Raw genomic sequence first — 13235 nt, forward strand, 5'->3', positions numbered from 1 at the left:
CAACATGGCACAAGTATACATATGTAACAAACCTGCACGCTATGCACATGTACCCTAGAACTTAAAGTATAATAAAAACAAAAAACAAAAAACAAAACCAAAAAACAAATAAAGGCTAGCCCAATGGAAGGAAAAAAAAACAAAAAACAAAATTTTACTTCAGAAACTTAGGAATCTTTGAAAAATAACTTTCACTCAAACATAAATGGGAATTGAAATCTAAAATGTCAGATATATAATTTTGTTTTACTCTCAAAGTTTACAATATTACTCAGGACTAGGTTTCCAGTACAGTCTAGTTTACTGAAATAATAACACAATGAGGACAACACCTGACATTATTAAGCACCGTCTGTACTGGGGCACTATGCTAAGCACAGTACATGAACTGCCTCCTCTAATCCCTGTGATATTCCTGCAGATGCCACTTCTATGCTAATTTTAAAGATGATGCTTAGAATCATTAAGAAACTTTTCTATGATTACATAATTGTATAGTTAGCATGATGGACTTGAATTCAGCCTTCTTGACTCCAAAGTCCATGTTCTAAAAATAATAAGCCACAAATTCAAATTTGCAAATGTGTAAAATAGGCCTAACTGCAAAAACTTTCATTATAAAGTTCCTCTAGATAGTACTTTCCTCTAAATATTAAATATCAATCAATATTTCCAGAGCACTTTTACTTTAGAAGGTAAAGCTAAATTGATCATTTCGAATATACACAGAAGCACATACAGCATTCAAATACTTTAAAAAGGACACAATTCTGTATATAAAGAATTTGTATATAGTCTCTCAAAAACAGATCAACCAAAATACTAGAGGAAAACTACCAAATAACAATTTTTTCTTCTGTGTAAATATCCTTGTGAATAGAGAGTATAGGAGATGAGATTACAAAATTTGCCCTAAAATAGACTCATTTATTTTCACATTAACACACTCCTTTAAAAAGGGCTGTGTGTGTGTATAATAGGTATTTATTCTATGTAGAGAGTAGGTATAAAATGTATGCAGCAGTTCATATTTCTCTGCCATCACTGGAAAGACAGATATGGAGTAGTAAGATGAAGCTGCTTATAGCAGATGTCTGAAGAAGATACTTTTAATCATGGGAATCTCAAAGCATGTGCTCTGAAAGGCTAATTCAACAGTCTGGATTTTCCCAAGCAGGCTCACTTGTATACTTCCATGAGAATAAGGGGCAGACAGTATACGGGCCCTCAGAGAATACTTTACCTCTGAAGAAATTATAGTAATATTTTTATTAATTACCTGAAGATTTTCACAGGTCTCTTGACTATAAGTAAGTCTCTGGATTTCTGTAGGTGAAACAAGGTATAATGCTTGTCCATTGTTGGTAAAGCAGAACGTTCTGGCTATCCGCATATTGGTAAGGGGCAAGTAATACACATCCAATAGAGGTCTTAAACTTGGCAAACTTGAGAAAAAAATTAAAAACTTGTTAATAATAAGGTAGATTTTAGTCTTGAACACACTATCATTGTTAAAAATGGCAGAGACTTCATAAACCTTATGATTTAGTTTGTATACTTGAGTGGGAGATTAAAAATGGCTTATAATTCTCATATACTTGCTCACTATTAACAGAATAAAAATAAATTCTCAGAGCATAAGACTACACACACGAAAAAAGCACTTCTTTTAAACAATTCTTTAGTATAGTTTGAGGGAGGAAATGCTGTATCTGCATTTTAAAAAATATCTAACTCTTACCTAAAAGTCATTATATGTCCATTGGCACAGAAACAAGCAAGGCAGATACTGTTACTCAATGCTACAATATCTCCACGAAGCACAAATGAGGTCTCTGTAATATTTTGCTTATAAGCACAGTTCTGGGTTGGCAGTGAGATTACTTTTGCTTGCTTTTCAGAACATATCACTGCATACTGGTTTTCACTAATTTCCTGAGAAGAGGAGGGGGATACTGAGACAGGCCGCCGTTTTTTCAATTTCTCCTTTTCTTCTTTTTCTTCAGGAACATTGTGTTCTCTCCAGGGTTCATATGCAGGTGGTATTAAGCAGCCTGTGGTATCCAGAAATGCCATTCTCAAGATTGCACCTTTTAACCTCAATATAGTACCTAAAATACAGAAGTCTAGTAAATAACTGAAATCTTTTAATCAACAGAGTAAACACATTTATTCTAACTTTGACATACATAGTAGATACTCAAATATATGCTGAATGCATACTGAACTGAACACTGGCTCATTGACAGGATTCAGACTTTAAGCGTGATGTTTATGAGTCTGGAAAAAGATGTCAACTTACATGCTCCAAATAGATAAATGCCACTAACGATCACTCACAATTTAATTACATATGATAAATTTGGCAAACACGTATCTGATCTTTAAATGAATAAACAAACGACATGCTGGAGTATTTGGAACTGTTTTCTCTTATACCCAGCAAGTGCACTACCAGTCAGCAAGAGAGCAAGTGGACAGCACCCAGAGCAGTCAGCGTGGGGCCACATGTGGCTGCAGAGCACTGGGAATGCACCTTGTCCAAAGTGTGCGAACAATTGCAGTGCATGGTGAGAGTCAAGCACATGCCCCATCTGAAGACTTTAGCACTCCAAAAAGTTCAATGTAAAATACCTCAATCACTTTTAATAATTACCAGGCTAAAATGATAATATTTGGGACACAGTGGGCTAAATAAAATGTTATTAAAATTAATTTCACCCGGTTTTTACTTTTTTAATGTGACTGCTAGAAGATTTAAAATTATGTGGCGTTGCATTGCTTTTCTAATAAACAGTACTGACCTAGATGACCAATGAAGAAAAAATCTACACATTTCTAACCATTACCTCTAAAATAATAATTCCTCTTAAATGATTTATAACAACTGTCAGATATACTTAAGGCATTATTTTGGTCAGTTTATCATCTTAATGTAGGGGCTACATTTTTTGACTTGCTTCTATTAATGGTACCCTTTCCCCCTATATCCTTGATAATGTACAAATATGCTTTATGCTCACTTCTGAGTAAACTAAGTGATAACATTAATAGAATGGAAGGGAGGCTAGATAACTGAGTTACCATTCAGTTCTTAAAGATTTTTCATATTTTGTTTTAAATTTATATAAGGTTTTATAGCTTGCAGTATTTTTTCCATATATTATTTCCTTTTATTTCTAAGCTAAAGAGTTCCTGATGTTCTCTCAAAACTTTTTAGAAGAAAAAATATTCTTTCCTTTCCTCTTTGCATTTACGATTTATCAATAGTAAGGATACAGAATACAATGGAGCACATATTTCAATTTGAATTTCAGATAAACAATGAATACTTCTTAGTATAAGTATGTCCCAAATGTCATATGTCTGTCCAATTCTAAATGCGACACACTTATATTAAAGTATTTGTTATATAAATTAAAGTTTGACTGGGCATCCTGTAATTTTTATTTGCTAAATCTAGTAACCCTACTCTACATCTAAGTTTGGCGAGCAGATAATTTAATTATTTTAAGCAGCTTGGTAGAAAACTTCGAAACACAAGACAGTTATAATCTTATAGTTCTGATTATTATTTATCTCAAAACATATTTAAAGCTAGTTTTTCTTTCAAGATCTCTTATTTTTTATTCTGGTCCACCCAAAGAGTCCTTCAGCCTCTAAAGATTTGATGAGGTCAGCTGAATTATCCATTCTAATTTGGGAACTGTTTATAGCACATATCTTGTTCTAGTATGTGGATTTTTTTTAAAACCTGGCCTAAAATACCATTAAATGTATGCTTATCCTATAGTTGATGGGACTTTAGCATGTTTCCCAGTAGAGTAGTGGTTAACTGTTGACTCTTCCTCTTGAAGAAAAGAAAAAATAACAGCCAAAGTAGACCACTTTAGGCTCTTAAGCACAGAAATCCATCAGCTTGAAAACATCTCTCTCTTCTCACAGCTCCAATACAGATGACATCAGTGTCACTGATATATTTTTAAATAGGCATCTTATTAAAAACAAACCTCAAAGATTCCATCATCGAGAAGAAACTAAGTTGCCTTCTTACATATGAAAGTTATTTTTGAATTCACTTTACAGCTAATTTGATTTATTGTAAGTTGGAAAGTATATTAAATACTTTTTGTGTAGTTAACAGTAAATTATCTATAATCCCGCTCACTCATTTTCATTGATTGGAAACATTTTCTTCTTATTACAAATTGGTGTATGTTTGCTGTAGAAAATTTAGAAACTATAAATCAGTAAAAAAGTGAAAATGAAAATGACCCCAAATCCTACTTACCAGTGATAACTCCTGTTAACCTTTTTTCAACTTTCCAGTTTATTTTATTCCTATATGCATATTTGTTTACTAATAAGAACTGAGATTAGTAAGAATATCATTACATAACTTGTCTTCTTTAATCTAACAACTTGATGTGCAGTATATACTCAAGCATTTATAGAGCAAAACGAATAAATCAAACTGATTAATGTAAAGATGGCTCAGAAATATAATCATAAATGCAGTTTAACTTCTAAATTCCAAAAACTGTAAAAGTCAGCACCAAGACAGATTTATTAGCAAAATCATGGCTGTTTCCATCTGGATGAGCATAAATGAGTAGTAACAGGAATCAGAATTCTCAGTTATCTCCTGACCTAACAGATTCCACAACATTTGACAAAATCCAATCTCATTTTCAATATATGAAGTCTAGTACTATTTTTAAAAATTTGCTTTCAAGTCACCTTTTCCTAACACTTCAAAGTAGAAAAATAATCTCAGGTTTCACACTTGGAGATGAAAAATAACCATGTGTAGAATGTTTAAAAATGTACTTTTCTGTTTTTCTCCTAAATTTACAGCATTCTTTTGCTTGTGGTATTTGCTTGAGGTATTAGGAATGCATTACTGTAACCTTTAAAAAAAATTTTCTTCCATAGTAATTATTTTACAGATGATCCTAAAGTTTAAAAAAATGGCAAAACTTGAATGGCTGTATAAACAAACAACATTCTGAAATATTGTTCTATGTATTCTTTCATTAAAACATAAGGCCATCACTGATTTACTTTACATTTTATAATTCTTAGATCAATTCAAGAATGAAAAACAAAGGCTTCTATCATAGTAAACCACACCTGTAATGTAACTCTAAGTGCAGCAGCAATACATACCACTTGGAGACACAATTACTGGCTGAAGAAGTCTTTGTTCTCCCCCTGGGGGAAGGTTCAGTGCAATGACAAGCACTGTTCCTAGCGTTGTTCCAACCCATAGACAAGGGGAAGGGGACGAGTCCGTCTTTCGAGTAAATGTTTCACAGAAATGAAGAGCGGAGATCGCTTCTCGGGATTCTTTGTCAATGCTTGTTACACTTGAACTCCGTGATCGGCTAAAGGAGTTATCCTTTACATCTGAAATGGTTAAAAATGTTGTGAGATTGCTCAAGATATAAAATAAGTTGTTTGTGCTTTTTTAAATATAACTTTGGTCAAATAGTTAATCTGCAAGAAGACAAAATCTACAGCATATTTAATTTTAACTTCATTTTAGTTGATCCTTGAACATGGGTTTGAACTGCACAAGTCCACTTATACAGGGATTTACCTCTACCTCTGCTACCCCTGAGACAGCAAGATCAACCCCTCACTCTTTCTCTTATTCTTCAGTCTACTCTATGGAAACACAACCTTTGTGATGATCCACTTCCACTTAAGGAATAGTAAATACATTTTCTCCTCCTTATGATTTTCTTAATAACATTCTTTTCTGTAGCCTACTTTATTATATGAATACAGTATGTAACACATCTAACATACAAAATATATGTTAATCTACTGTTTATGTTACTGGTAAGGCTTCCAGTCAACAGCAGGGTTTTAGAAGTTAAGTTTTTGGAGACTCAAAAAGTTATATGCAGAGGAGTTGGTGCCCAATCCACATTGTTTGAAGGTCAAGTATAATTGAAAACAAAATTTACTTATATGCTAATAAATTTTCCTTTTTTCTTAAATATATAAACAAACAACTCCACGCTCCTCAGAACCAAACCGGGTGCCTCCTGATGAATATGTGAATGTGCAATCCTCGGGGTCCTGGCTGCTTAGCCCTTGGCACCTTCTTTCTCATGGTACTTTGTCTTCCTTTGGTAATACAATCCATGACTGGTAGAGCGCAACAAGTGTGGGTCTTTTCCATTTTCTACCTTTAAAAAACGCATTTAGAAGTACTCTGATTTGATTTTCTAATTTACTGTATGATGGATCTTTTTTTTTTTTCAGATCTAATTTACTGTATGATGGATCTTTTTTTTTTTTTTAATATATAATTTACTGTATGATGGATCTTTGATTTTTTTAATCAACAAAAGTTTAGCTTTTTTAACCATTTTTCTTCAATGCCATTTTAACTACAATCCACATTCACTTAAGGCGTTTTCACCAAAATGTGTAACTGCCATCTGGCTCACACTTGATACCAGGCAAATTCCCTTACCCAGCTCTGTCTGTAATGACAGGGACATTTTAAAAATTATACTAATAAAACTTCTCTCATCTTCAGCTACCTTCCCTTGTTGCTAATCCCAAGCATGTCTCAAGCCCTAGCCTTTTCCTTTTTCTCTTGGAACATCATTTCCAAATACTTCTTGAACATTTTTCCAGTTATGTCTCACTATGCAAAACCAAAGCATATCAATTTCCCCAAACCAGTAAATTCTTCGAATGGCACTATTTATATTAATGACACTCCTGCTCTCATAGGCAGAAACACTTAAGATGAGCCATAGTTTGGGTTTCTCCCTTTCATTTGACCCATACATCTGATGGGATGCCAAGCCCTAAGGTATTTTATTGGACATTTTTGTTTCCTTCTTTCCATTGGTAATCTACTTCCATTACCCTAAGTTCGGGCTCTCATCACCATTTACTTAGACAATTCCCAACTGATCTCTTCACCCACAGCATCTCACTACTAACACAACCCAACTAAATTTTATAAGGCATAGTTATAATTCTGTGGCCTCAATCTAAAAAATCCTTAGTAGTTCCTCTTTATTTAATCATACTTACAATCTTACTCAAGTTTTTAAGACTCTTCACAAGACATCTTTAATCTGCCCTCCCGGCCTTATCTCCCAATGCTACCCTATTTCAGTTCATTGTGGGAAATAAATAGAGCCACTCAATTTTTTCCAAACATACCCTGCACTTACCTACTTTTAGGCTTTTGCTTGAGGTATTCTGATAGGTGCCTTTTCTCCTACCTATCAAGATTCTGCTTATTTTCCACCTCAGTTACTGTCATCTTCCTGAAGTTTCCCCTGATTCCCACAACCTATATAGTTTCTCTCCCTCTTGAATACCTATAGCCATGTATCTCTCCCATGACACTTAGAGTACATTTGTTCTGTAGTTACTTCTGACTTTTCTCATGCCTCACTCTAAAGTGACTGGAAGTATCTTGTAAGCAAGGACTGTGTCGTTTTGATACCCTGTGGAATTTAGCACAGTGTCTTGCATGTGAAAGGAATTCAGTAAACACTTGCTGAAGGCAGATTTATAGTTAAGAATGTCTAAACCAATGCTTCTGCTATACCATTAGGATTTATTAAAATTCCCAGTAGCTTCTACTACTTACATCTAATAGCTCCTTAAATCACATGCTTTCAATGCTACTGTGAAAGAAAAGACTCTTCAAAATGTGAAAACTATAAAACATGTTAAAGTCTTCTAAGTTGTACTTTACTAAATTAAAAAGGTATAGCCAAATCCTAGTTATACCCTACAAAAAGTTTTTTGCAATCAAATTTAGATTCATAGATTAAAAATATCCCCTTAAAGTAACTATATGCAACATAATTATGATTATAGGTAGCCTCTGAAAACAATGTTATTAATTATGATAATACTATGGATCTTTTTTTAAACTGTAGTCTCTAAAAATATCTTTCTTTTGCTTGAGATTGGATTCCCATTATTTACAAATTATGATACGGTAGAAAAGAACTACTTACTATAAATAAAATAACTTTCCGTAATCAACACCTCAATACAGAAAGTCTGTAATATGATACTGATTACAAATATTTATTAACTCTTTACAGTTTCCAAAGTTATTTTAGCAAAATACATTTTTAAAATTTTACAATGATAAACACACTTAATTTGGTACTTGTAAAGGATACATATACAAGGCAAATGAACATTTTCAGCTGCGAAGTAGTGACAGTAATAGAAAACAATGATATGAGAAAAGTTGATAATAGAGATTTCACTGTAAATTAACCTGTAGAAAAACTCTTACTGATAACTATTAAAATTACAACAGGTGATTCACAACAACCTATACCACAACCTAAAATTACATTTTTATTACATGATTTATCTATAAAAATTAAGATTACCAAAGCAACTTCTAAAGCTAGATCAAAACGGAAAAATCGACTGAGTAAGAGTCAAGTTTGAAACTGACAGAGATAGGTTGCTTATTTTATTATCTGCCTAGACTTTTGAAAAAAAGTCAGAATTTTCAGCAATTCATGAATTACAACTTCCACTTTCTCCTTTTAAGTTAAACATTATGGGTCTCTGTGGGCTCATTTATACAAGTTTGGCAAACTAAATAAATGGAATAAAAGTTTAATTTTAGTAGCTCTAGTAATAAGAACAGAAGTGAAAATAACTACCACTAAGCAAGGCCTACCATGTGCCAGGCACTAATACTTTACATTTATCATTTTATTGAATCTATATAACCATCTTGAAAAGTATTATCATCACAATTTAACAAATAGTTAAATAGAGGCTCAGAGAGGTTAAGTGACTGGCCCAGAATGACCAAGCTAGTATGTGGTAGAGTCAGAATTTGTGTCTATCTCCAAGTCTAAAACTTTCTCTTAGGCAACTCCCGACAGCCATATCACCACTATCACAGCTGGAACACTATGGTTATTATTGAGAATTAAAGTTCCAGTTTAGATGTCAGAAATGTGCTTGAATATCTGATCTTTTTAGCTGATCTAAACTCAGACAAAATTTGTCATGAATGCTTCCATCCAGCTCTACCTGATACAATCATGCCATAAAATCACTGTTTTCATGCTACTATTTGCAAACTTACAACATGCTACTTGCATATATCACTTTCTCCTCCCCACAGAGAGCCTTATTCAACAAACTTTTATATTCCCAAATCAAAACATAATGCCAAGAGATGAATCTGTTCAGGTAAAAATCACGGTAAGAAACTAATTCATATCAAAGTATATAATGGTTCTGATGTTTGCCTCCTATGGCTGACATCTGAAATGTGACAATCAGAAGTGTAACAAAATCACCCATGGATTCTGACTTCTGGGTTACAGAATCCAGCATAGTGAAGCTATAGTGAAAGTACAGTGCTGCACAATTTCCCCATAAGCAAAAATGAATTCTATTCACAGAAGCTTCTGGAGCTGCACAACAGCTCATTGGCCTCAGTGCTTTACCAACACCTGGCAGTTTGAACCTATCAATATAGTTGGAGTTACTCCCCATCGCCTCCCTGACCAATGTAAAATAATTAGCAGCAAGAATCTCCACCAAATAACAGTTCAACAACAAAATGACTTGAGGGACACAGGAATGTTACAGGTATACATTAGTCAAAGTTATAATTGGCTTATGGCATACATGGGCATGCTAAACCATAAACTGAATAGTCTATAAAAGCATGGAGTACACACTTTGATTAAATTACTTACATCATTTGTAAATGTGAGTATGCTTTAAAAAATAATTGGCTATGGTATTTTTATAATTTTAAAAGTATGTTTACATGTGTTTACCCAGATTTTTAAGAAACTAAAATACACAAAGCCACTTTAGTAATATTTAATGCTATTGAAATCCTGGGCCTCTGAGAATCTGATGAAAACTCTAGATTCTGCTATAGGGGAAAAATGCACATTGTATGCCTCAGATATATTTGGTTTCAAATTATATCTGTTTTTTAGTGGAGAAAACTATGACCTCAAAATGTCTACTATCCTGTATTCTATGATTAACTCTTGTTCCCTTATACTAGCGATATCACAGGGTTCTACTAAGTTGTTTTTCCTATGAATGAAACTTTCTACAAATGACAGTGGAATATATTGTATGCCTACTCACTCATAATCACATGCTTTCTGTCAGCATAACTGAGGCAAGATAATGATTTGGAAATGCTAAAATTAGTACGTTTAAATTGAGCAACACCTAAGTTTGTATGATGCATAAGAAACATAGTCAAGAAATCTAGAGAACAAATGGTGGTGAGGGGTGTGGGCTAATGTAAGGGAGAAAACCCAGTTATCTCTAAGATACAGGTGGGTGAAATCATCCTTACACAATCACACCTATTTAGTTAAAGGCAACAGAAATTTCTTAAATAAAAAATGAGTTTAAAAAGATATCATGTTTTATATGTATTACATGAAATCTTACTTTTATCTTTGTTGAAATGTCATCTGTCCCTACATGATATCAAGGAGCTGTTTGTGGGTTGGATATAAAACAAAATGAATGTGTGAATATATTCATTCTGCTTTCATAATAAATGAATTGCATAGAAAGTGCTGTGGAAGAAATATTTCTCAACTTATTAAAATCAAAAAGTTAGCAATGATGACTCTTGCTATGATTCACTGTAATACAGAAAAACGTTAATCTATTTTAAATATTAAATATTTCATTAGTATACAAATAATTTTATAGAGTTCAAAGTAGGTTTTCAGGTGGTTAAATGGGACATAACCACTTTTAATACAAATTAAAATTGCACAAATTCAATCTTATGCTAAGTTCTGTTTAGACATAAAGCATGAGAGGGCTAAGAAAATATATTCTTTGGTTTGCTTGAATTTGTATTATAATTGTCTTTTTAAATTTACAGATAGCATTCTAAAGACTATTCCAAAGAATGTTTAAACCTTAAGCATCTTAGTCATTTTAAATTTGCTTTCCAATGACTATCTTATAGTAATTATAAATCTTCTGACTTCCCTGTCTTCCCATTATAAGGAGTTAAATTATTTTGAATATTTATTTTACTTACCTAAATCAGGCTTTAGGTCAGTAGGTAAGCTTAACTTCCTTGACATCTTTGCTGAAAAATAAAAGACAATTTTAAAATTCTGAAGAATATTTGATTCATACTAATATCAACTGATTTTCAAGATAGAAGTGAATACTTTTATTACTAATTGAGATAATTAAAAAATGAGTAATATTAGGAGTGGAAAGTAAATCTTATTTTCAACTTTTTATTTTCTAATTTTTTGAGACAGGGTCTCATTCTATTGCTTAGACTGAGTGTAGTGGTGCAATCACAGCTCACTGCAGCCTCAATCATCTGGGCTCAAGTGATCCTCCCACCTCAGCCTCCCAAGTAGCTGGAACTACAGGAATGTAACCACCGTGCCTGGCTATTTAGGATTTTTTTGTAGAAATGGGGTCTCACTTTGTTACCCAGGCTGGTCTCAAACTCCTGCCTCGGCCTCCCAAAGTGCTGAGATTGCAGGCGTGAGCCACCATGCCTGGCCAACTTTTAAAAAATTTGTACTTACTTGATGTAATATATTTTTGTACTTAAAATTTTTACTTTAAGGAAGCCTTTTAAATTGTAACTTATAATTATTTCTTAGGCTCATTGGAAAGGGTTAGGCTTTTCTGAGTGAGAAAAAGTAACTTCTCAGAAGAAAGGTGTTGCAGACAAGGAGAATAGAGGCCGAAGACTAAGTTGGGGTATGTGATATAAAATCTTTCCAGCTCATCATCTTTACAGCTATTGGGTTTATTCTTTTTTTTTTTTTAAATTGAGGTGAATTCTCACTCTGTTGCCCAGGCTGAAATGCAGTGGTGTGATCTCAGCTCACTGCAACCTCCGCCTCTCAGGGTCAAGGGATTCTCCCGCCTCAGCTCCTGAGTAGTTGGGATTCCAGGTGCAAGCCACCACTGCCAGCTAATTTTTGTATTCTTAATGGAGACGGGGTTTCACCATGTTGGCCGGGCTGGCCTCGAACTCCTGACCTCAAGTGATCCACCCACTTCGGGCTCCCAAAATGCTGGGATTACAGGAGTGAGTCACCATGCCTGGCTGGGTTCGTTACTTTTTAAGTTAATTTCTAGCTTATAGGCCAAACCTATATCCAATCAAATTTAAGTATTTGATTACATCATACAATATCTGACTCAACCACTCCTTAAGTTCTCTCTTCTATTTATATTTTAGTGAAAAACAAAAACTGAGTAAGATCATGCATAATCTAAAACTACGGTATTTACATAAGATGCAAACCACAGGTATTTTTCTGTAACACTGGAAAAAGAGTGAACGTATAAACTTACTGGAATCCACTTTCCATCCTCAAAATCAGTTATTGTCTTAATCTAGAAAGTGACTTAAAGTTAGGGGTTGTTCAACTATATCTATTATGTTAGTGGTAGTGCATGCGTAAAAGAAAAGTGATTCCTATGTGAAATTTTCAAAAAGCATTTGTTTGTTAATACAGGAATGCATATATTAGGTTAAATTTTGGACTGTTAGGAGATATTTAAAGCACAGACCCTGCTAGTCCATAAGGGCGCCATGTAAACAAAGAGAAATCCAGTCATAGTACATGACTTCCACATCTAAAAAAATGACAAATCCAGTGTTAGGAAAGAGGCATTAGGCAGACTGGGAAGGAATGGGGGTTGGAAGGGACATCAAGTTTTCACTTCTCAGCTTCATTAACTTAATTAGTATCCTTTAGCAAACAACAACGGGTTAAATTTATAAAACTGTCACCCTATTTTCACTGACGTAAAAAATTTCAGTTAAAAGAGAAAATGCAATACAAAATTAAAATGGCCAAATAACATCTGTATGTAGTTGATATCACATACATGGTTGTTCTTGTGCTTGAAATCCAATACCCTTAAAATTAGAAAATATCTCTAAAACAGTCCTCCAAAAGGCAATATTAAACACTGAAAAATCCAGAGATTTTCATCAAATATCATAGGTGCAATACACCCTGACTGATAGGTAATATGTATACAATGTGCATGATGTCAGATGTAGAAAATAAATTTGGTACAGTCTAAAGATAACTCTTTTAGAATCATATGATATGGACGCCACCTCTCTAGACATCACTACTCTGATTTGAACAAGTTATTTTAAATCCTGTGCTTCTCAAACTTGAATGTGCACACCAGTCACATGGAGATCTCAT

At 33.6% G+C, this 13235-nt stretch overlaps 1 protein-coding gene across 3 annotated transcripts in view; it reads right to left on the reverse strand.

The window, feature by feature from the left end:
* Positions 1 to 13235, reverse strand: part of STXBP5 (syntaxin binding protein 5 (tomosyn)) — a 209368-nt gene that overhangs the window by 31427 nt on the left and 164706 nt on the right. For 2 of the 3 annotated variants that reach the window (XM_011959439.1, XM_011959438.1), the window contains 4 exons: positions 11072 to 11122; positions 5170 to 5409; positions 1742 to 2111; positions 1280 to 1445 (listed from right to left, as the gene is read on the reverse strand). In XM_011959439.1, coding sequence (XP_011814829.1) covers positions 1280 to 1445; positions 1742 to 2111; positions 5170 to 5409; positions 11072 to 11122 — 827 coding nt within the window. The remainder of the gene's footprint in view (positions 1 to 1279; positions 1446 to 1741; positions 2112 to 5169; positions 5410 to 11071; positions 11123 to 13235) is intronic. The other variant, XM_011959440.1, reaches the window with a different exon arrangement.

This window comes from Colobus angolensis, unplaced genomic scaffold (assembly GCF_000951035.1).
Source record: "Colobus angolensis palliatus isolate OR3802 unplaced genomic scaffold, Cang.pa_1.0 Scaffold493, whole genome shotgun sequence".
NCBI classification, from domain to species: Eukaryota; Metazoa; Chordata; class Mammalia; order Primates; family Cercopithecidae; genus Colobus; species Colobus angolensis.